Genomic DNA, 25,785 nt, shown 5'->3' on the forward strand with positions numbered 1-25,785 from the left:
GCTGAGGCGAATTCTGCTTCATGTGGTCAGCAACTGCACAGCAGCTCATACAGTGTGGCCGAGGTCAGCCAGCCTGAGGGTCGACCCAACACACAAATGGGCCAATAGCAATTACAACAGGAAAGCCCACATAACCTACACAAGGGACACCCCTGGAACACCACCATCAGGTGGTCAAGGAGATGGTGCACTGGCTCTCACAGGACACCTACTGCATAAGGCCACCCTGCCAAGACTGGGAGTCATAGCAAATGTGCGTAACACATAGAAAGAAACACAAAGAGGCAACCAAAATTGGGAGACAGACATGACCCAAATGGAAAAAAACAGGAGAACTCCAGCAATTCCTGCAGGAGGTATGTATCCAAAAGAAATTAAAACATATGGTCACTAAGACAGTTACAAACAAATGCCCATAGCAGCTGTATTTATAGTACATTAGAACCAAGAGCTGGCAGCTACCCAAATGTCCATCGATAGAAGATGGATAAACAAATTGTGATATGAATCATTTTTCTGATGTGTGTTGTGAATATTTGCTCCCAGTGTGTGGCTTTCCTTTACATTTTTAAAAGTTTCCTTAAAATTTAATTTTAGCAAAGAGAAAATACATATTTGTAGTTTTACTATTTTAAAATCATTACTTATTCACATCTGGTATTTTGACACTGAGAGAAAATTGTCATGACCATTACAGTAAAGGAGTTAGGGGCGGGGGTGTGGGGTGGGGGGGAGTATTAACAGGAGTGTGTGTGGGGGGGTTGTTTTGTTTTCTGTTTTGGTTTTGGGTTTGGGTTTTTTTGTTGTTGTTCTTTTTGTTTTATTTTGTTTGTTTTTTGCAATGTGGATGGATTCTAAAGGCTTTTGTTAGAAGGGGCCCATTCCAGGAGAAGCGGTTTGCAAGTAAGATCATAAAATATAGATTTAAGTACAATTTATAAATGAAAAATATGTTCCCTCTAGAACCCAAAAATAACCTAAAAGAAGTTGTAGGTGCTGAGAGACTTAGTAGCTGTTTCTTGACAGTGTCGTAGGTAGAACGGCCTTCAGTTTACCAAATAATTTTCAGGACTTTAACCAAGGTGATAGGTAGGGCCTTACACTATGTTGAAGCAGTGATGCATGCTCTTTTCCTGAGCTCTATTGTATTTGTATAGCCTGAAAAGTATCAGATGAATCTCCTCAGAGGAAGGTGTCATTATGTAATATCATACCTATGTTCCTGGAGAAAGCAGGATGTAGTTAAGATCTTGTTCTTGCCCTGGCCCAGTAGCTCAGTTGGTTATACTATGGTCCTGATGTGCCAAGGGTGCGGGTGTGATCCCCAGTCAGGGCACATACAAGAACCAATCAATGATGTAGAAAATAAGTGGAACAACAAATCAATGTTTCTCTCCCCTCTCTTTCTCTCTTAAGTCAATAAATGAAATTTAAAAAAAAAATTTTTTAATAAAGCAAATCATAGCCCGGCTATTGGGACTCAGTGGTTGAGCATTGACCTATGAACCAGGAGGTCATGGTTTGATTCCCTGTCAGGGACATGCCCCAGTTGTGGGCTTGACCCCCAATGGGGGTGTGTAGGAGGCAGTGGATCAATGATTCTCTCTCATCATTGATGTTTCTATCTCTCCCTCTCTTTTCCTCTCTGAAATCCACAAAAAAATATTTTTTAAAAAGCAAGAAAATCATATTTTAAAAAATAAAAAAAGATCTTACACTAAAAAACTGTATGTGATGACAGGTTGTTGCGGTCCCCCATGGTAGCTGGGTAAAAGTTCATCGTGTCTCTTTGGAGGAGAGGGCAGATTGCAGTCAAGAGGCTGTTGAAATGGGCACTGAACAAAAGATATTCACCAAATATATAATTGCAAAATATTCACCCGTTGCTGATTGGATGAAGTAGCAATATCGGCCAGGGAGACCTCAATGAGGCCCATAGTGTGAAGGCAGAGATAATCTGCTCTGAGACACTATTGATTCTTCCCAAGGTTAAGAGTGGGCCAAATTGGGCTGTTAAATGGCAAACCAGTGGGGATATCACCCCTTCTCTAAATATGATTTGTATAATGGGTTTCAATCATTAAAGACTCTGTTTAATCTATATTCAGCCATATTAACTATTTTAAAAGGGAGGAGGAAGTCCCTGAGGTTTCATTTTACCACAGTTCGATTCCCAGTCAGGGCACATGCCTGGGCTTGATCCCCAGCAGCTGATCAATGATTCTCTTTCATCGATGTTTCCATCTCTCTCTCCCTGAAATCAATTAAAATTTTTTAAAAAAGAGAGAGAGAGACCTGTACATACGCTGCAACAAGAGATGCGTTTCACATTAAAAAACAAACAGACTGAAAGTAAAGGGATGGGAAAAGATGTTACATGTGAATGGAGACAAAAAGAAGTTAGGTTAGCAATACTTATATCAAGCAAACTAGATTCTTGTTACTTTTGTAACAAGAGACAAAGAAGGGCATAGTAATCATAAAGGGACCAATCCAACAAGAGGACATAAAGCTCATAAACGTCTACACACCCAAATGTAGGAACACCTAAGTATATGAAGCAAATATTGATGAACATAAAGGTAGAGATTGACAGTAATGCAATCATAGTAGGGTACTTTAACACCCTATTGACATCAATGGATAGATTGTCCAGACAGAACATCAGTAAGGAAACAGTTGCCTTAAATTATACATTTGACCAGATGGATTTGATTTTTTTTTAATATATTTTATTGATTTTTTACAGAGAAGAAGGGAGAGGGATAGAGAGTTAGAGACATCGATGAGAGAGAAACATCGATTGAGCTGCCTCTTTCACACTCCCCACTGGGGATGGGCCCGCAACCAAGGTACATACCCTTGACCAGAATTGAACCTGGGACCCTTCAGTCCACAGGCCGACGCTGTATCCACTGACCCAAACTGGTTAGGGCTGGATTTGATATTTTTTTAGGACATTTTACCCAAAAGGAGAATATACATTTTTCTCAAGTATACATGGAACATGTTCCAGAATAGATCACAAAGCAAATCTCAATAAATTTAAGAAGGATGAAATCATATCTAGCATCTCCTTCGGTCAAAATGATATGAAAGTAGAAATCAATTACAAGAAGAAAACTGAAAAACACACAAATACATGGAGGCTAAATAACATGCTACTAAACAATAAATGAATTAACAACAGGACCGAAAAAGAAATCAAAAGACACCATGAGACAGATGGTAATGAAAACAGAATAGCCCAAAAATCTATGGTACACAGCCAGAGCAGTTTTCAAAGGAAAATTTATAGCAATACAGGACTACTTCAGGAAACAAGAAAGATCTCAAGTAAACAATCTAAACTTTCATCTAAAGGAACTAGAAAGGGGACAAACAAGTAGAAAGAGGAAATAAAGATTACAGTAGAAATAAACAAAATAGCCTAATAAAATAGAAAAGATGAATGAAATCAAGAGCTGGTACTTTGAAAAGATAAACAAAATTGATGAACCTTTAGCCATACTCATCAAAAAAAAAGGAGGTGCCCAAATATAATAAATCAGAAATGAAAGAGAAGTGACATTTGACATCACAGAATTACAAAGAAATATAAGAAAATACTACGAAAAATTAAACACCAGCAAATTGGACAACCTTGAAGAAATGGCTGAATTCCTGGAAATATACAATGTTCCAAGACTGAATCAGGAAGGAATAGAAATAGAAAATCTGAACAGACCAAAAACTGCCAACTAAATCAATTCAGTAATGAAAAAACTTCCACAAACAAAAGTCCTAAATCAGATAGCTTCACAGGTAAATTTACCAAACATTAAAGAGAGTTAATATCTATTCTTCACAAACTATTCTAAAATATTGAAGAGGGAGTAAGGTTCCCAAATTCATTTTTATGAGGCCAGCATTACCTTGATACCGAAACCAGACAAACAAACAAAAAAACTATAGTCCAATATCCCTACTGAGCACAGATGCAAATTTTTTAATAAAATATTAGCAAACTGAATTCAGCAATACATTAAAAAGATCATACACCAAGATCAAGTGGGATTTATCCCTGATGCAAAGGTGGCTCAATATCCACAAATCAATTAATGTGATATCTATATATATAAAAGCCTAAGTGACTGAACAACTGAACAACCGAATGACTCATCGACCGGTCATTATGACATGCACTGACCACCAGGGGGCAGACACTCAATGCAGGAGTTGCCTCCTGGTGGTCAGGTGCACTCCCAGTCAATCTCCCACAGCCTCTCCCCCTGGCCGGTGCACCAGCCTCCCCTGGCACCAGCCAGCTGGCCAACCTCCCGTGGCCCCTCTCCCTGGCCAGCCGGCCCCGGGCCCCAATCAGGGTGGGAGACAGCCCTGATCAGCCCCATTCCCCACCCGTGCACGAATTCATGTATCAGGCCTCTAGTATACAATATAAAATGAAGGATCAAATCATATGAGCATATAAATAGATACAGAACAGCACTTAACAAAAAACATCCATTTATGATGTAAAAAGAAAATTCTTGGCAAATTAGGAATACAGAGAACATACTCAACATAATAAAGGCCATATATGACAAACCCATAGCTGACACCATAATGGTGAAAAGCTAAAAGCTTTCTTTCTTTAAGATCAGGAACAACACAAGATGTCCATACCACTTTTATTCAACATAGTATTGGAAGCCCTAACCACAACCATCAGAAAAGAAAAAGAAATAAAAGCCATCCAAATTGGAAAGAAAAAAGTAGCAATGTCATTATTTTTAGATGACATGATACAGTATAGAGAGAATCCTAAAGAATCTACAAAGAAACTATTAGAACTAATAAGTGAATTCAGTAAAGTAGTAGGATACAAAATTAATATTTAGAATTCAGTTGCATTTTTACACACCAACACTGATCTATTAGAAAGGGAAACCAAGAAAACAATCCCACTTACAATTGTATCAAAAATAAAGTAACTAGGAATAAATTTAACCAAGGAGGTAAAAGACCTGTACTCAGAAAATTATAAGGTACTGAAGAAATAGATAGAAGATACAAATAAATGGAAGTAAATACCATACTCATGGATAAGAAAAATTAACATCATTAATATGTCCATACTACCCTTCGTGATCTAGATTCAGTGCAATTCCTATCAAAATACCAATCACATTTTTCACAGGACTAGAACAAATAATTCAAAATTTTATATGCAACCACAAAAAAACCCAAATAGCCATAGCTATCTCGACAAAAAGAAGAAAGAGATACCACATTACCTGATATCAAACTCTACTACAAAGCTATAGGAATCAGACCAGCATGGTACTAGCATAAAAACAGACACATAGACCAATGGAAGAGAGTAGAGAGCCCAGAAATAAATCCACACTTAGAAGGTAAATTAATATAAGACAAGTACATTACAATGGAATAAAGATAGTGTATTCAATAAAGGGTGGGAAAATTGGACAATGAGTGCAAAAAAATGAAACCTAGACCACGTTCTTACACCATACACAAGAATTAGCTCAAAATGGATTAAAGACTTTAATGTTAAACTTCTAGAAAATAAGATAGGCACTAAAATCTTTTAACATTTCTCTTAGCAATATTTTTCTGACATGTCTCCTTGAGCAAGGCAAACAAAAGAAAAAATAAACAAATGAGACTACCTCAAACTAAAAAGTTTTGCAGGGCAAAGGAAACCATCAACAAAATGAAAAGCCAACCTACTGAATGGGAAAAGATATTCAGCAATGATACATTTGATAAATCCAAAATTTATAAAGAATTCATACAACTCAACACCAACAAAACAAACAATCCAATTAAAAAATGGGCAGAGGACCTGAATAGCGACTTCTCCAAAGAGGATGTACATTACAGATGGCCAACAGACATATGAAAAGATGTTCAGTGTCACTACTCATCAGAGAAATACAAATTAAAACTACAGTTGGCTCCATTGGTTGTAGCATCATTCCCAAAAGGGTGCAGTTCAGTTCTGGTCAGGACAGTTCAGTTCTTGGTTGTGGGTTCGATCCCCAGTTGACAGTATGGGAGGCAACCAATCATGTTTTTCTCTCTCAAATCAATAAACAAATTCTCTGTTGAGCTATCAACTCACACCTATCAGAATGGCTATCATCAATCAACAAACAACAAGTGTTGGCGAGGATGTGGAGAAAAGGGAACCTTCATGAACTATTGGTGAGAATGAAGATTGGTGCAGCTACTATAGAAAAACAGTATGGAGGTTCCTCAAAAAATTCAAAATGGAACTACCTTATAACCCAGCAATTCCACTTCTGGGTATATATCTGAAGAAACCCAAAACACTAATTCAAAAGAATATATGTTCATTGCAGTGTTATTTACAATAGTCAATATATGGAAGCATCCCAAGTGCCTATCAATAGACAAGTGGATAAAGAAGTGGTACATAATATACAATGGAATACTACTTGGCCATAATAAAGAATGAAACCTTACCTTTTGCACCAGCATGGATGGACTTAGAGGTCAAACTCAGTGAAATAAGTCAGACAGAAAGATAACAACCATATGATTTCACTTACATGTGAAATCTAAAGAAAAAAAATCAATGAAACAAAATAGAATCAGACTCAGACTGATGGTTGCCAGAGGGGAAGGGGTTAGGGGAATGGGTGAAAAGGTGAAGGGATTAAGAAGTACAAATTGGTAGTTACAAAATAGGGGGATGTAAAGTACAGCATGGGGAATATAGTCAATAATATTCTAATAACTATGTGTGGTGTCTGATGGGTATTAGACTTTGTAAGTTATATACATGTCTAATCACTATATTGACACTTGAAACTAATATATATTGTGTCAACTTATTGAAAAAAAATGTTAAGCCCTAGCCAGTTTTGCTCAGTGGATAAAGCGTCGGCCCGGGTTCAATTCTGGTCAAGGGCACCCACCTCGGTTGCAGGCCCTCCTCCCCACCCCTGGCCCTGGTTGGTCCTGATCAGGGCACGTGCAGGAGGCAACCAATCAGTGTGTTTCTCTCACATCAATATTTCTGTCTTTCTCTTTCTCTTCCACTCTCTCTAAAAATCAATGGAAAAATATCCTCGGGTGAGTATTAAAAAAAATTTTTTTAAGAAAATGGTGCATACACATACACAAAGAGGAATATCATTGTATTATTCAGGCATTAGAAAAAGAAATTCTGCCACTTGTAACAACACATTCATGGACCTTGAAGGCATGATGTTTTGTGAAATAGGTCAGAAAAGGAGAAACACCATGTGTTCTCACTTACCTGTGGAATCTTTAAAAAACAAGTTCATAGATACAGAGCACAGATTGATGGTTGCTAGAGGTTGCAGGAGTGGTGCGCAGGGGTGAGGTGGGAGTCTAATGGATGAAGGGTGTCGACAGGTACAAACTTCCAGTTATAAAATAAGTCATGGAAATGTAATGTACAGCACAGTGATGGTAGTTAGTAATACTTATATTTCATATTTGAAAGTTGGTAAGAGTAAATCTTTAAAGTTCTCTTTACAAGAAAAAAAATATTCTGTAACTAAGTATGATGACAGATGTTAACTGGACTTATTGTGATGATCATTTCACAATATATACAAATATCAAATCATTATGATGTACAACTTCAACTAATATAATGTTGTCTGTCAGTGATAACTTAATGAAAAATAAAATCACTTCTGTAGCTTTGTATGTCATGCAGAGTAAATGAGCCTTAGAGTGGCCTTTCAGCCCTTTGATTTTTACCTCCTCACCTCTCTGGCCTCATCTCCCCCACTGCCCTCTCTGCCTGCTGTGCACCAGCCTCGCAGGTCATCTTGCTGTTCCTTAGGCATCCCAGACGTGCTCCCACCTCCAGGCCTCTGCCATCTGCAGTTCCCTGTGCCTGAACTGACCTTCCTGTATCAGCTCTCTTACAGGATGGCAAAGCACCATGACCCTTAGTAAATATTTTTTTGTTCACTTCTCAAGGGGTATTTATTCTTGCTCCCCAAAAAAAGGAGTTATAAAGGTATTTGGTCTGTTTGCATTGTCTTGAGCCAGTGTTTCTCAAACTGTAGTAAAAGACCAGGTTTTAAAAATTTTTTTTTCATTTGTTTCTGACCAATCTGTGGTCCTGTTGTGCCTAATAAGAATGCAGCTTGCTCTTCATGTCATTCCCCCATTCTAGTTTAACAACATCCCAACTGACGTATATTCTGTTTAAAAGAAGAATTGAGCCCAGCTGGTGTGGCTCATAATCTTTCACCATTCTGGCCTGGTGTGTTCCTCCTTTGGCGACCTAGCAGTTCAATTCCTGGTCAGGGCACATGCCCAGGTTGCAGCTGGATCCCTGGTAGGGGACATGCAAGAGGCAGCTGATGGATGTTCAGCTCTCACATCCCTTTCTCTTCCTCTCTCTCTCTAAAAAATCAATTAAAATATTTTTTAATAAATAAATAACAAGAGTTGACTGATCACATACTTTGTTGTGGCAGTATTAAATCCCTGTTTCTAATCTTTATTCTATGTTTCTAAACTTTGGTACAGATGGGTAATAATTTTCAGGTTGGTGCTTTTATCAGTGGGTGTACTCCTATTGATGGTGGAAGTGGAGATCTTGGGGGGCCGCAGGAAGAATAATTTCCCGAGGGAGGATGAGGTATTGTGGAAAGCTTTATTGATGAAATAACGTTAAGGGAGTTCCCCCTCCAAGACGCCATCTTACTTAGTCCTGCCATGGAAAATCTCCCATTTTGTCTTCAGCAGGGCTAGGATTAAAACCACTACCCAAAGTCTTTGCTCCATGTTAAAGCCCAGTTCAGTCCCCATCAGGCTAGCTTGGCTTGTGTTCCCGCTGCAGTCCATCGCTTCCAGGATCACATGCAAGCTGGCCTGAGTTACGGAATGAGTAAGTCCCGGGAAGCAGGAGTGAAGCAAGAGGAACAAAAGAGCAAAAGTTTCTTTGGGGATTTTAACTAGAAGCTTAACCAATGAATCTTTCAGGATTTCACACGCTTGCAGTCATCCCTCTAACCAATCCATGCTTCCCCAGGCTAGACTGACTGGCAAGCATCTTCCCTGTCACCCTGACTTCACTGTGCATGTGCCCATCTGTTGGAATCCTTTCCCCAGTGACCTGCAAGAAGTGGACCAGGGGTTTCCTGGGAAGCATGAAGTTCCTGCTTCCTGGTGAAGTTGTCCAGATGATCATGCCCTTTGCTTTCTTCCTGTTATTAATAACTAGCTAGTTAAGATGGTAACAGTGCCACCCCAAAGAACACACTTTACAATCACTGGTCCAGATGGGATCTCTTTTTTGGCAAGGCAGCTAATCATAGATGAGGAGACCTTGTGGGCACATGAAATACTGAGTGTGCTAAAGGATCACAGCAGTAGAACGATAGTTTGGGATGAGTTGCAAACTTTCTTCAAAGAGTTTCTCTCCCTAAGAGTGAAAAGATATTTAAAGTGATTTGTTTTTAATTCTGTTGTTTGCTTCTTCTTTACATACCATTTTTCTACATACATAGTGAAATTGGAAAGGAAAATGTGTAGCCAAAAGCCAAATTGACATTCTAAAACACGAAGTCAGTGTAGGACATAGAAGTTAGCATATTATTCGATTATTAGATATATCAACCACATCATTAGATATACATCTGATATTTTAACTGGATGATGTTATATAAGGATATTATTTTTTTTTATGTAACATATCTGGGAAGTGTCAATGTAAGAAATGTCCAAACCTGTAAGAATTTTTATGAGTTTATTTACACCAAACTGATGACAATTGCCAGAAAGCAAAATCTCAGCAGATTGAGAAAATGCACCTTGTTTTATACATTAAAAGCAAAGTGGGAGGGGGGAAGTATTCCTGGGATTGGATAAAAGGTAAAACATTTGTGGGTATAGGATAGTTAACAGTCAATAATTAGCATGATAATAATAACAATGAGGGCATTTATGGTCTCTGCTCTGGCTTGGTGGTTGTGCTTTGAGGGGTCCAGAAAAAAGGAAATTACTTTGATATTCCAAAGTTACTGTTAACGGATATGTTATCTTAGTTGCAAAAAAAAAAAAAAAAAAAAGACGACAGGCTCAGTTAAAGTAAAGATTGGCTTTTGTTAGGGAAAAATACCCGCGTAGGACATGACTACCAGCTATGAACTGCTTTTAGTTAAGAAGTTTCACTTTCAGACCATTTGTGTCCTTACTTTAGGTCTGGAGTTTGTAAGACACCATTAGGCCTCCCCTGAGCTTGTCAGGTTTATTATGTGGCCCCTTTTTCGTCCACAGAAGTTATGAATTGCACTGAATCTATTAAAAATTACTGGGTCAAAAATTGCAACTTCTTGCCGAAACCGGTTTGGCTCAGTGGATAGAGCGTCGGCCTGCGGACTGAGAGGTCCCAGGTTCGATTCCGGTCAAGGGCATGTACCTGGGTTGCGGGCATATCCCCAGTGGGAGATGTGCAGGAGGCAGCTGATCGATGATTCTCTCTCATCGATGTTTCTAACTCTCTATCTCTCTCCCTTCCTCTCTGTAAAAAATCAATAAAATATATTAAAAAAAAAAAAATTGCAACTTCTTTAATTATATAAATAATTGTTAACAAGTCATTTCAATAGAAACATTGTTCATTAGGGAGTTTCAATATCTACTTATTAGCTAGAAATGGACCTTTTGTCATTCAAGTATGAAAATAAATAATAATTACATTTAAATTTTTTATTTTAATTTGGCCATAAATTTTCAGTGCCAAATAAATTGCATGATCCTCTTTTTAATTAACATTTTATGTTTTAAAGCTTTGAGGGGAAAAGTGTATTTAGATTACTTTAAAAATATAACGTATGTTTTGCTACAGCCTCCAACTCCTATCCCCCAAGCATAGTAAGGATTTTCAAGGACACCAAATCTTTGACATAGCTGGATTTCTGACAAAAATCTATCCCAAAGGGACATTATTTGGGAATACAATTTAAAATTTCATATCATCTCTTACTTTTGGGTCATTACATAAAAATATTGAATAATTTGAAAACTTACTTTTTATTTTGTATTCAGTATGGAGAGTTATCCCCAGAGTGGGGCTTTTCTGATGCAAAATTGGAATGCTCATGTAGTCACAACAGCTGTCCCCACACCATGTGGTATCTTCCATTACTTTACTAAAGAGATGAATTTTTGGCCCAGTGTCTCGGTAATAATGGACACACATGGTTTTACGTGGCAAAGCCGTATGCTTATGCATTCATTTGACTTTCACAGCTCCAGTTGGCTCCAGATTAGAACAAGGAGAATACATTCACACCATGGCCACCCTCATAGCTGCCTTAGTGGCTGGGTCACAGTAGGCTCTATTGCTTCTAAAGACACAACTAACTATTGCTGAGGAATTGCTCATTCACCAAAGAGAGAATAATGACTGGCTGAAAGTATTCTCTCTCAAAGGTTTCAGATTATGGTCCTAATTATTATTGATCTCTCTTAATAAAAATCATGGCCATGAAATAACTACGAAACTAAAAAAGATTGTTCTAGCAGTTGATAATTTTTCAGGATATCAGTCCAAATATTTGATTTAATTCTTTTCCTTCCCAGAAAAAGTGGCACTATACTTTTAGACTCATTTTATTAACAGGGGATTTAATAAAATTTTTAAAGCCCATTGCTCATATATGCAGCATATTTGGAAAACCATTCTCATAAAAATAGAAATTATTTTAATGAATTAGTTTACTATGTGAAACAATACCTATATATTATTGACATTTTAAACAATTTTGTTTGCTCCAAACATAGTTGTTATAATTATTCAGAAGTAAATGTAAGATGATTTTATTTAGTGTGAAATTGCATTGATATACTATATAGTTTGAATACTATAATCTCTGCAGTGTCAACTTAATGCTCTTTTTGGTATAACTCTATACTATAAGCTTATATTTAAATTCTTAACTCTTTAGCATTTCTGAAATCAACTGGTACAGTTATTTAAAAGTTTTTATTTTTTAGCAATAAAAATATGCTTTCCTTGAAAAATCCAGTTATGTCCCTCTGAATAATACTTTTTCCCCTAAACAAAGTAAAAACAAGCAGAAAAAAAAGAAAGAAAACCTTCAGTATAAAATTTTAATTACCTGATATGGAAAATTAGATTTCTGATATCATTAAATATCAAAGAAATTTCAACCATACTGAATGTAGGCTACTTTTTTATGTGAATTTATGCATGGATCTTAAGGGTTGTACTGATGAATATGTTCGAGGCTTTCAGCTTTTAGTGGATACAAAATAGAATGATTGATAAAATCCTCCCTACTATTGGCTATTATTTACTGACTCTTAAGTGGCAGGTTGTATTTATGCCAATTTATCTGCTTCAGGGAACATTCTTGATAGCAGAACAAAGTGAATAAAAGTAGTTTGCTTTGCAAATGAATGCAAATGGGCGCGCCTTTGGGAAAGCCCTTTAACAGGGCAGTGCACTCTGATTATGAGTGAAGCTGCCATTTGGACTTGGTGAAAAGAGCACGCTTGAACCATTGATTGGGGGAGACAGTAAAAAGTCAGGAAGGGCCCCGTTAAGCTTGCAGTGAGGCAGGCGGATGTCAGTGTGGTTAGAACACAGTGGGAGAATGACAGGGAGGATTAGTGTCAGGGAGAAGCTTTGCTGTAGCTGTGGAGATAGTCCCTGGGGTCACTCACCTCTGACTGTGGTTCTGTGCTGATGGTTCTGTAATGCAAACGCCCTGATGTATGCCTGTTCATTATCGGAAATGGTGATTAGAAAAGGTATTTGTCTCAAAGGTTTCCTTCTTTCGTTTTTTCTTTCTTTTTAATTAAAGAAAAATAAAGTGGGCTTCCTCCATCTTGCTGCTGACTCCTAGAGAATTGTTTAATACCAGAGTGGCTACTGCCCTTGGTAGGGAATAGTTTAATGCTAAAATGTAATGTGAAATAATTGTAACATGTTTGTTTGTTATTTAATAATAGTTTTTTTTGCTTTGCTCAGCTTTGGGTTTGACCAAGTGGTCGTGCTGAATAAAATGCAGAGAATGTGCTTGAATGTTAGCTTTTGCAAAAAAAAATTCTGTAATATTTCAAGGTATTTTATTATTCAAATTAATAATTTGATTAATTTTTAGGAGCTGTTTACCTTCTCAAAAATGAAATGTTGCTTTGCACAGACTTGATGGTTTAAGTGTTGGTCCCATGAGTTTCTAATTTTATTTCTGCTTCCAAATTTTATAAAATGGTAACATTTGATAAGTTAAACTTTTTGAAAATACATGATTTTTAGAATATTGTTACTTAGAATGAACAAAATAGATCTTTGTCTCAATTATGATTCTTGATCTCTACATTTACTTGTTGACATTTTCATTTATGCTTATACTTGAAAGAAAGCAATAAAAACCTTATTTTTAAAAAACTTTAAAGTATAGTGACTATATATGAGGCATTTGTAAGCAGCAGTGACAACAATGCATTTCATAGGCTTTGTGAATGGTTTCTCACTAATGCAGAACTGACTTATCTTTTTCCTTTTTTTTTTTTTTAAAATTTGTTCAAAAGCCTGACTTCACAATATTTCTGCTTTTTTATTTGGTATACATAGGAAAATGTAAAAGGCTGCTGGAGCTTTGCATTCTAATGTTAAACATGCAACCCAAACCTCTATCTGAACTATTAGATACATTGTGATATTATTGTTTTTGCAGAAAGCATATTGCCAATAGTTTGTTTCACAGGTTTATTAAATGTATTAGCAAACATTCTTTAAATTGTCTTTTTTTCCCTTAATATTTTGCAGGCACCTGAATGGACAGAAGAGGACCTCAGCCAGCTGACAAGAAGTATGGTTAAGTTCCCAGGAGGGACCCCAGGTCGATGGGAAAAGATTGCTCACGAATTGGGTCGATCGGTGACAGATGTGAGTTCACTCAGATTTGCATTGTATGGAGAGTGAAAATCCAGAAAAGCCACCTCTGTAGAAGGTAGACATAAATGCCTCCACCATTCTCTTTGGGGAAAGGCTACAACCCTTTTAGGACCTGGAAGGGAACCATTAACGAAATAGGCAAGAAGCAGATTTCAGCCAGTCCCATGATCCACAGTTAGCAGCTGTTTAAGGAATTCCAGTGTTTAGAGACTTAAGCTAGTTTTGTATTTAGAGTGACTCCTTCAGCTTTGGGAAGAAAAATAGCTCTCAGAATTGGAAAAGTTATATTTCATAAAAAGGGGAAAAAATAAAAAGAGAAGTTTTATTACAGCTGGATCTTTTTAACGCTGGAATTATACACATTCCTTGGTGTAGGTATTTAGACAGGTGGTTTGCATTAATTAAATCAACAGTATCCCTATGTTTGTTTTTATCTTAAGGATGATGCCTACCATCTATTTTGACAAGTTGTTTAAAACCCTTCCCTCCTCTTCCCCTCCCCCCCAAAAAAAATACACACACACATGTAATATGACAAGCCATACCTGGCATTTAAAAAAAACAAAGTGTTTACCTGGACAGTGTTAGATTTATCACTTTGGGTACTTTTATTGAGGAAATTTAAGGCAGAGAATCTTATTAAGACATCTACCACAGTGCCGGACAAGTACTACACAGTAAATGTTTACTTGATATTGAAAGAAATTTTTATTTTCATCAGTATGATCCTTATTTTTACAAATAATAGTAAGTAGTCTTTACTAAACAAGTTCTTTACTGAATTTATTTAAATTATTTACTTTAAATAAATCCTGTAGATCTAAAATATTTATGGGGTTACTGAAAGCAAAGATTCAAATGTCCTCCTCAATTCCATTAGTAAATGGTGGACCTTTTCTGATAATGAACAATTTAAAAACCTGAAAAATGATTGATAAGCACAACCACCAAACAGAAAAGCTTGTTACATAAAATGCTGTTACCTTTTTGTAGTAAATTACAATCTTTTAATTTAAAACAAACAACATATTACTGTCAATTTTTTAAATAGTTCTTTAAGAGTTTTAAATTACATATAGGAATGTTTTTAATGCCATATAGATCTTTTTAAAATCACTCTTAAAATATTGTTAAGATGTTTTTTATTATTTTGGCTTCAGAGTTAAAGTCTGATCATGTGGAAAAATAGCGCTTATATCTTGTAACATTTTTTTTCCTATGTTTCATGAGGAGACCAGTTATCTTAGGTGACTGGGAAAAGAACCATGAGGATACATTTTAAGTACTATGACCCTCTAGTTATACAACTATGTACTATTAATATAATGATTAACGAAAATTACTAAAACAATTTTCAAAAGGTTATCAAACCAATATTGGCTTAATAGGACTCAAATTTTTAGTTAATTGCCAAATGAGAAATAATAGTTCACTAATTTAGTGTCTCTTTTGAAGACAGCTTTTAACTTTTTAAATAATATTTCTTTGAGGCCTTACAGTTAATAATGCCAAAGGCAGATAGGATATTGAGTAGAGCAGTATTTTTCATTAATTTATCGTTATCATCTGCTTAAATTTTTAATCTGTATTTTTTTTAAGAGGAGAGAAATGAAAGTTTAAATGCTAAGAATATACATGATGTAACCAGCAGAGCCTTGAGATGGCTAGTTAGTATCATAGATCTACGCATAATTTAAAGAGTTGTTTTAGTGCATCAGTCCCTGGATAAGCAAAGACACCTTTTCAAACTTTTGCAAATTCATTCCAGGTGTTTCAGATTTTTTTCTTCTAGAAAACTGCCAGTTTTCTCTTTGCCAAAACTGAAGGGAGACTAATCCCTTGTCTGTAATAGATATTCCTGCTCTTATTTAGTCAGATATGACTTCTTGAGATTTTTTTCCTCCAAGTATTAGTTCTGTTTTCAGAATGCTAGCAGTTCCCTACGGATCAGTATTTAGTATACCGAAATGCCATTGTAGCTTTTCTTCTGTGTCAGCTATATAGAGACTCACTGTGTTTTCATTCTGTGAGCATCACCTCCATACTTGGCCTGTACATTTCATTTCACTAACTACACACACCTGTAAATTACTCTCTTTAAAAGAGAACAGGTGTCTGAAGACTCATAATTCATTTTAGTGAACACACAGTAAATTCCATTGAAGCAGCTGAAATGGGTTTGGCTAATACAGGTGCCTTTACTAGAATGTTAACTAAAAGTTAACCACACATTACAAGATCACTTTTTGGCTTATGGTGTTAATTAGATTTGTTTTCATTAAGTGTTTGATTATGAAAAAGAAGGCAAGTTCAGTTTGCTGTCCTTGAAACCTCTGCATACTGACCTGATCACCTGTGCCAGTTCTCCCCTGCTCTGCACATCTGGTTTTTGACCTGTTTTCCTTGCTAAATTTGTAGCTTCAGGGTTTGTTCTCTTTCCTTTGAGAAACAATTGACCTTTTTCAGGGAGGGGTGAGAGTGTAGCCCTGGTGGGATCTTTATAGTCTTGATTTAGGTTGACAGATTACAATGAAAATGCATTTAATTCCTCAATTAAGAAAGGAGTTTTCAGTGTATTAATTATCATAATTAATGACAATTGCTAAATTTTACTCCAGGTAAATACAAGCAATGTTATTAGCTTTGTAAAACATGAATGCAAAGTATATTTTAACTCAGATATACCTAAACTGTAAGACCTATTTTATTATATATCAAATCTTTTAAATGTTAATATATGTCTTTCAGCAAATAATTCATAGCCCCAAAGAGCACTCCACTTGTAAAAACAACAGGAAACAAAAGCTGTCTGGCATGTAAAGCCAACATTAATGTGATTATTAACTGCAGGTTTTCTAAGTTAAGGTCAGGGAGCCTCAGATTTCTTGCCCGTGAGGTAGTATCATTCTCTAGCCTGGAAGGATGTAAACTGATTCTGCTTCTCTCCGTGGTCACTAATCTCTTACGTTCTGGTTGTGATAACAGACTGATTGGAGATTTTCTGCCTGCTTGGAAAAGACCCAGTTAGGCAGCAAAACAAAAGACAGGTGGGTAGATTTAAACAGACTTTTATAATTACCTTAGTACCACAGTGAGAGGTAAGATGTGTGTAGTTAGATAAGTGTCCCCATATGAGAGGGAAAATAATAAAATTCTCAATTTTACCTTCTATCACTATAACAGAGAGATAAAGGAGATGCCTATTGGGGGGACTTTATGTGCTATGGCAGTTGTTTCAAAAATATATCTGGTTTATTCAATAGAAAATAAACTTTATGGTTTATCAGTGAACTAAATATGTAGTAATTATTTTGGCAAATATGTTGCTATAACTTCTTAGAGTCAGACTAGTCCTACACAAGTTGTAAAGATGACAAGGTTAGTCTTTTTAATTTTCTGTCTTCATTCACCCTTGCTATCTTCTTAACCAGGTTTCTTGCTCTAGTAGCTCTCTGGCCCTTAGCCTGATCGCACATTCCTCTCCTTCCCTTCTTCCCTCACACTCTCAACCCCAGGACCTTAAAGATATTTAAATGTTAGCAAGGAATGGGTTCTTTAATCCATTCTTCTTGCTAGATAAGTCACCAGCTGATCTAATAACCAATTTTCAATATGATATTAATAGAAAATAATTGACTGTATTACCAAATACACACACACATGGATTTTAATAGAAGCCTTCTTCTTTTTTTAAGTTAGATTACAAGTCGTGTGTGTGTGTGTGTGTGTGTGTATTTATTGAATTTAGAGGGAGAGGAAGGGGGAGGGAGAGAAGAGAAAGAAAGAGAAACATCGATTGTTGCCTCCTATATGCACCCTAACCTCACTTGGACACAGGGACTGAACCCACAACCTGGGTATGTGCCCTGATCAGGAATTGAACCAGCAAAACTTTCCATGCACACTCAACCAACTGAGCCACACCGGCCAGGGCAAGCCTTCAGTTTCTTATCCCAAGTATGTGAATGATTAATGTAAGAATTTCAGGCAATTTGACTGCCTGTTTGAAGAAAAGAGAAGGCAGAGCATTATTTTGAGGAAAATAGGACCTTTTGGTGTCCGTGGGGGAAACTACATAATTAATTGCTTAATTTGTTCAATGACCTCATTAGAATGTTGCTATTATATGATTTCTGGGCCAGAGGTTTACAGATTTGCATTTCATGTCACCATTTCTGACTCAGCATTGAGCAAAATCATAGGAAAGGATTATAAAAGGTATATTCACTGCATAACACTGCAAGAGTCAGTTAAAAGGTCAAACCAACATTTTCTCTTTTTTTACATTTTTTTTATTGATTTTTAGAAAGAGAGGGAGGGGGAGAGAAACATCAATGTGAGATGGCCTGCCTCCTTCATGCCCCTAGAGCCCCAACCTTGGCGTGGCCTGACCTGTCCGACGACCCTTCGGTGCACCGGACAACACCCAACCAACGGGGCCACTCAGCCAGCGCGGCAGCAACATTTTTATACTTAACTACTCTACATGATAATATTGATTATTCCATCATCTGTTTTCATAGTATTTTACATTTTTCAAGACATTTTACTTGATCTTCACAACAGCATTGTGAGGTAGATTAGGCAACCATTTTACAGTTGCGTAAACTGCTCCTAAGATATTTGTTCAAGATGACACAACAATTAGTGTTGGGACACCAGATATTTTGATTCCTCCTCTAATATGTTAGCACTACTTAATGCTGTTTCATTGCTGTGCATATGAAAAACACTTTAAATGTGTCTAGAGACTTTTATTAGAATTTTTTTTTTTTTTTGGTAAAACGATGTTTATATCGAAAAAAGAAACTTTAAAACACACTGAAATTTTTTTTAAAATGTTATAATCAACCACAATAAAAAATGACTCCTGTAAACATTTTATTTTATACCATTTAGAGTTGAGTCCTCCTATAACGGCATATGACTAGACATAATTTTAACTGTATCAATCTGCATCCTGCCCTTTTCACGTTGGCTGTGGAACATGCGCTCTTTTCCATGAAAGAGCCTGAGCATCTTTCTAAACCCTTACACAATGCTCCATGTTGTCTTGATGTAATTAAGGAGCATCCACTGGTTGTCATTTAAATTGCTTCCTTTTTGCTGTTTTCCTGAGAGGTCTGTTTTGTGGGGGTATTTTTTTCATTCATCTTTCCACTTCTATCCATTTTCTTACCTTGTATCCTAGAATTAGAGCTGCTTGGTTCAAGAATATGGATGTTTTCAGAACCTTTGATGTCTCTAAAACTGGCCTCCAGGGAGGTAGTGACAATATACTATGGTGCCACGTTAGCACATGAGAGGCCCCTTCCTCAGTGTCCCATCAGCACTGAACATCCTGTTTTGTTTTTCATCATTGCTTGTCAAATAAGTGAAAAGTGCTATGGACTGATTTTGTAAAAAATAAAGTTTTTTTACATATATTTTTATTGATTTTAGGAAAGGAGAGGGAGAGATAGAAACATCAATGATGAGACCGAATCACCGATCATCTGCCTCCTGCATGCCCCTTACTGGGGATCGAGCCCAAAACCCGGGCATGTGCCCTGACTGGGAATCGAACCATGACCTCCTGGTTCATACGTCGACTAAAGTCAATCACTGAGCTACACTGGCCAGGCTAACAAAAAGTTTTTTTTAACATCTCTTGACATGTTCATATAATTTTTCTCATATGAACAAGTGAGAATAAATATATTTCCAAGGTCCCTTCTTTATATTCCCAAGATAAACTTTTCTTAGTCATATAATAATATTCTTTGAATAAATAACTTGTTTTGACTTGTTAATTTATTAGGTTTTTTGCATTTATATATTTAAGAATATTATAGAGGTATTGCTCTTTTATTAATTGGATATATTTTCCTGTCTTATGTGATTTTGTTCAATGCTGAGATAGAAATGATGACATGTAATGCAAATCTATAAACCTTTGGCACAGAAATCATATAATATATAGCAAAATTCTATCCAGGCCAATGAACAGGTTAGCAGTTAATTATGTAGTTTCCCCTGATGGACACCATTCTTACTAAAATGAGGTGGAATAACTGAAAGTTATAATGAAAATCTCCTAGACAGCCAAATAAAAAGACATTAAAATAATTAAAATATTATAGAAAAGATAAAAATCAGTTCAAGAGGTGTGAATCTGATTAAGAGTTTCAGTGAGACAGGCAGGGAAAACAGATACAAGAAAATTATTCAGGAAATAATATAATGTCCCTGGCCAGTATGGCTCAGGGGGATGTTGTCCTGTGCACCAAAAGGATGCCAGGTTGGTTACCGGTCAGGCACAAGCCAGGTTGCGGGTTCGATCACTAAGTAGGGGGTGAGCAGGAGGCAGTCGATCAATATTTCACTCTCACATCACTGTTTTGCTCTCCCTCTCCCTTCCTCTCTCTAAAATCAATAAAAAGTATTTTTAAAATAAATTAAATAAATAATATAGTGAAGTTTTTGAGGCAGGAACACCTGAGAACAAATTGTAAGAACCTTCCAAGTCAAGTAGGATACATGGAAAAGGTGCCAGGAAAATGTATCAACACTGAGGCTACGTAGATCTTTAAAGCTTCTAGAGAGAAGATACCTCCAAAGAAGGCAAATCATAGTGACATCAGATTGCTCAGCAGCAAGGAGAAAAGGAAGAATGTCTTAATAGTTCTGAAGGGAAATGGTTCTGAATCTAGAACAGACCAAGAGTGATGGTAAATACTTGGGACAAAGACTCATAGTCTTTCTTAAAATGTCTCCTGAGATTAAAGTGCAGCGAAAGAGAGAAATAAGTTAAAAGGAAAAGGAAAAAGACATGGATACCAAGCACTCTATGCCCAATAGACAGAAACTCCGAGACTCCACAGTAATATAGCCAACCACTAGCACAGTAAGTCCATGGTGAAATACAAGAAAGAAGGACTGTGTGAGACCAACCCTGGGAGACACGAAGATTTTATATACTAGATAATATGGCTGAGAACTTGAAAAATGTTTTATATATGAAAAAAGCCGACTACAAACTCCATAAACAAAAGAAAACTATACCAAACACCCCTCCCCCCCAAAAAAAAAAAAACAGCGTAGTCCAAATTTAAGTACACTAAAAAGTAGAGCAAAAAAAATTGGTAGTGAGAACATTCTCTTTTGAACAACACAAGAAATGTGCTCACAGAATAGTACTTGTCTCTAAGGTGAGTAATGTTGTTCAGATCATAATTATATAAGACCTTACATTATGACTTTTATTTCAGATATTTTATATATATTCAGAAGATTTTTCAATTTTTAAAAAGTTGTGTAAGACTAAAACAAGTTGTTCACCAAAATATGTTCTTTCCTTGTCCAGTACGAGATTTGTAGTTAAGCACATATTTGCCCAGCAACACTGCACTTGCAAGCACTGCCCTCACCCCCAAGCTCTGTTGTGGCCAGAGGAGCATGATTGAAGTGTGTTCATAGGAGCTCTTACTTACTCTCCTTACCTCTAAGCTGGAATACCTGCAACTAAGCTGCAATCATGCAGGCAAAAACAGCTGCCCTAAAGGATGGTGGAGAAGCACGATGGAGAGAGCCTAAATGCATGGAGTCAAAGAAAAACTGTAGATAGTGACAAATGCTATGAAGAAAAATAAAGCAGCAGAATACGAGGTTAGAAACTGAAGGGAGTTGCATTTTTTTAAAGTGTTCCAAAAAGAGTCCTCTCAGAGGGGATGCAAAGTCAGAGCAAGTTTGAGAAAGAGCGTTACAAGTAGAGGAAACAGCCCTTACTCTGGCTTTGAGGTAAGAGCATGCTTGGGATGCGCACAGTCCAGCAAAGCTGTCAGTGTGACTGGTGAGTGCGTAGGAGGGGATTGCAGATGAGACCAACGGGAGTGGAGGACCAGACCAAATAGGACCTCATTGGCCAAAATAAAGATGTTGGATTTTATTCTGAGTAAGATGGGAACGCATTGGAAGATTTGGAGCAAAGGGGAGTGCAAGATCTAAAAGAGTCATTCTGGCTGCTTTGTGAAGAAGGCACCATGGTAGGGAAAGTGTGGAAGCAGAAAGACAGGCCAAATAAGAGACTCCTTTAGTTGTCTATGCAAAAGATGATGGTAGTTGGGACCGGGGTTATTGGTAGAAGGGGGAAAAAGATTGGATTTAGGGTATAATATACCAAAAGCATGTTTTCTATGTAGTACTTGTGCCCACCAGAAGAACTGTGATCAGAAATGAGTACCTCTGGGTGTAAGGAATGTTGCTTTTCATCATAAGCTCTCGTGTTTACTGCCTTTTTTTTTCTCCTTTAGCTATGTACATATATTACCTTGATTTTTAAAACTACGTTTTAAAGTATAAAGAAACAAGACATTTATTTTTAATATCTTTCCATGTCAATATATAGTCCTATCTCATTCTTTTAAAATTTATTATAAAAGCTTCATTGATTTACAGGAAAAAAAATTGTAAAATGTATATTAAACCATAAAAGAGGCCAAATATCAAAAAGAAAAAACAGTTTTAAAAAGAAAAAACTGGAGGCATCACATTTCCTGATTTCACAATATATTACAAAGCTACACTAACCAAAACAGTATGATACTGGCATAAAGAAGACCAATAGACAATGGAACGGAATAGAGAGTCCCAAAATAAATCCACACATACACAGTCAACTGATCTTCAGCTAGTATGCCAAAAATACACAATGGATAGTCTCCTCAACAAATGGTGTTGAGAAAACTGGACGGACATCCACATGCAAAATGAAATGGGACCCGTATCTTGCACCATACAAAAAATCAACTCAAATTTTCATAAGACCTGAAATTGTAAAACTCCTAGAAGGAAATGGAGGAAAACTTCATGGTACTGATCTTGGGGCAATGATTTCATAAGTGACAAAAAAGCAAGTGGAAACATATTATGCTGAAAAGCTTCTGCCACAGCAAAGGAGGAGTAAAAGGTGACCATAAGGGATGGGAGAAAATATTTGCAAACCATATATCTGACCAGGAATTCATCTCCAAAATATAAAAGGACCTCCTACAACTCACCCTGCGCCCCGACCCCCACCCACCCCCCCAAAAAAAAACATTTTAAATGGCCAACAGGTATATGAAAAGATGCTCAAATCAGTAGTCATCAGGGAAATGCAAATCAAAATCACAATGAGGTATCATCTCACTCTTGTCGGGATGGCCATTAAAAATAAAAATGACAAGTGTTGGCAAGCATGTGGAGAAATTGGAACACTTGCGCACTGTTGGTGGGAACATAAAATTATTCAGTCATTATGGAAAACAGTATGAAGGTTACTCAAAAAATTCAAAGTAGGATTACTCTGTAACCTAGCAATCCCACTTCTGGGTAGATAGCCAAAAGAAGTGAAATCTGGATGTCTGAGAAATATATGCATTCTCATGTTTATTGCAGCACTATTCACAGTAGTCAAGATGCACCCCACATGAATGGCTAGGATGGAAATATGACAGATGGATGGATAAAGGAAATATTATACACACACATATGTACACTGGAATATTATTCAGCCATATAAAGAAGGAAAATTATGTACTATGCAACACCATGAATGAACCTTAAGAACATAAGTGAAATAAGCTAGTTACAGAAGGACAAAATACCACATGATTCCACTTACATGAGATATAAAATAGTTAAGCTCATAGTAGCAACTAGTAGAATGGTGGTTGCTGGCGGGTGGGGATGAAGATGGAAAGTTGCTGTCCAAAGAGTATAAAATTTCAGTTATGCAAGATGAATAAGTTCTAGAAATCTATACAATTTTGTGCTTGTAGTTAAAAATATTGTATGGTACACTTTAAATTTTGTTGAGAGTAGATCTTGTGTTGTCTCTTTTTACAAAAAAACACTAGCTTAAAAAACACATGGCTTAAAATTTCCCATTAGTGTACAATTGATTTTTTTAGTAAATTTGTAGTTTGCAATCACCACAATTTAATTTCAGACATTTTCATCACCCAAAAGTTTCCTCAATCCAATTTTTAGTCATTCCCGACTTTCTTCTCCTAACTCAGGCAACCACGGATCTGTTTCATATATGTATAAATTTCCCTTCTCTAGAAATCACATATAAATGGGATTGTATAATATTTATTATTTGCATCTGACTTCTTTCACTCGGTAAAGGTTGCTTGAAGTTCATCCATTTTGTAGCATGTATCAATAGTCCATTTCTCTATCGTTCTGTTGTATATATAATACCAATTTTTGTTTAACTACTATAGTGGTTAGTCATTTGGATTATTTCCACTTTTTGGCTATTATGAGTAATGCTGCAATGAATATTAACTTACAAGTCTCTGTATGAATGTATATTTTTATTTCTCTTGGTTAGATTCCTAGAAGTGTAACTACTAGGATGTATAGTAAGTTTATGTTCAACTTTTAAGGAACTACCAAATTGTTTTTCTTTTTTTTCCCATGTTAAAGCAGTCACAGTCTATTAATTAACCAGATTACAAAATAACCAGGATAGTTACCTTCGTTCATCCTTCTACAAAATGGTGGTCTTTCTCTTCATTCCACCTCGTGGAAGATCATTTGAAGGGCCACAGGAAGCTGGCTTCTTTAAAGCGCTTTCCAACCATATAGATCTCATGAATCAGATCCTCCATGCAGGTGGATGCTATATTTACCAAGAGATCAAGCAATCAATATGTTACCTGTCCAGTCAATTCGTTTTTTGTTGGTTTTCGCATAACCATGCTTATAGATCAATTCATGTACTAACATCAGGTTTGGGTACCCTCATGCAATACATGGTCCAACAGTCCTCATCATGTTAATGGAGCCCTTGTTGAGCTTAACAAAGGTGCATTGAAGGTCTGGCGAAGGCAAAGAAGCCACAGCACCTTTTGGACCTTTGGGCTCACACCACTGACACCTCTAATCTTGATAACAAATGCCAGTTTGGGTTCCACAGGTACATAGAAGTTGCCAGCTTTTCTTGCCATCCTAGCCATTCAAATCTCAGTTCTGTACATCTGCCCATATTCCTGTGATAGTGCTTAGCTTTTTCATAGATAAGCTTCCTCCTTGCCTTTCGTAGCATCTTCTGGGCAAACGTCTTTCTCAGGTGCTTAATCTTTACCTCTGTAAGATTCCTTTGCCCCTTCTTCTTTTTTTTTTTTTAATTAAATCTTTATTGTTCAGATTATTACATTTGTTCCTCTTTTTTCCCCCCCATAACTCCCCTCCACCCAGTTCCCACCCCACCCTCCGCCCTCACTCCCCACCCACTGTCCTCATCCATAGGTGCACGATTTTTGTCTAGTCTCTTCCCGCATCCCTCACACCCCTTTCCCCCCCAAGAATAGTCGGTCCATTCCCTTTCTATGCCCCTGATTCTATTATAATCACCAGTTCATTCTGTTCATCAGATAATTTATTCACTTGATTTTTAGATTCACTTGTTGATAGATGTGTATTTGTTGTTCATAGTTTGTATCTTTACCTTTTTCTTCTTCTTCCTCTTCTTAAAGGATACCTTTCAGCATTTCATATAATCCTGGTTTGGTGGTGATGAACTCCTTTAGCTTTTTCTTATCTGTGAAGCTCTTTATCTGACCTTCAATTCTGAATGATAGCTTTGCTGGGTAAAGTAATCTTGGTTGTAGGTTCTTGGCTTTCATCACTTTGAATATTTCTTGCCACTCCCTTCTGGTCTGCAACGTTTCTGTTGAGAAATCCGCTGACAGTGGTATGGGTACTCCCTTGTAGGTAACTGAGTTTCTTTCTCTTGCTGCTTTTAAGAATCTCTCTTTGTCTTTTGCTCTTGGCATTTTAATTATGATGTGTCTTGGTGTGGT

At 36.7% G+C, this 25,785-nt stretch overlaps 1 protein-coding gene and 1 pseudogene across 2 annotated transcripts in view; one reads left to right on the forward strand and one right to left on the reverse strand.

Moving 5' to 3' along the window:
• Positions 1–25,785, forward strand: part of DNAJC1 (DnaJ heat shock protein family (Hsp40) member C1) — a 207,247-nt gene that overhangs the window by 166,218 nt on the left and 15,244 nt on the right. For both annotated transcript variants that reach the window (XM_036345225.1, XM_036345234.1), the window contains exon 9: positions 13,823–13,942. In XM_036345225.1, coding sequence (XP_036201118.1) covers positions 13,823–13,942 — 120 coding nt within the window. The remainder of the gene's footprint in view (positions 1–13,822; positions 13,943–25,785) is intronic.
• LOC118674055 lies at positions 24,463–25,088 on the reverse strand (annotated as a pseudogene).

The sequence above is a fragment of the Myotis myotis genome, unplaced genomic scaffold (genome assembly GCF_014108235.1).
Source record: "Myotis myotis isolate mMyoMyo1 unplaced genomic scaffold, mMyoMyo1.p scaffold_m19_p_1, whole genome shotgun sequence".
In the NCBI taxonomy this organism is placed as follows: Eukaryota; Metazoa; Chordata; class Mammalia; order Chiroptera; family Vespertilionidae; genus Myotis; species Myotis myotis.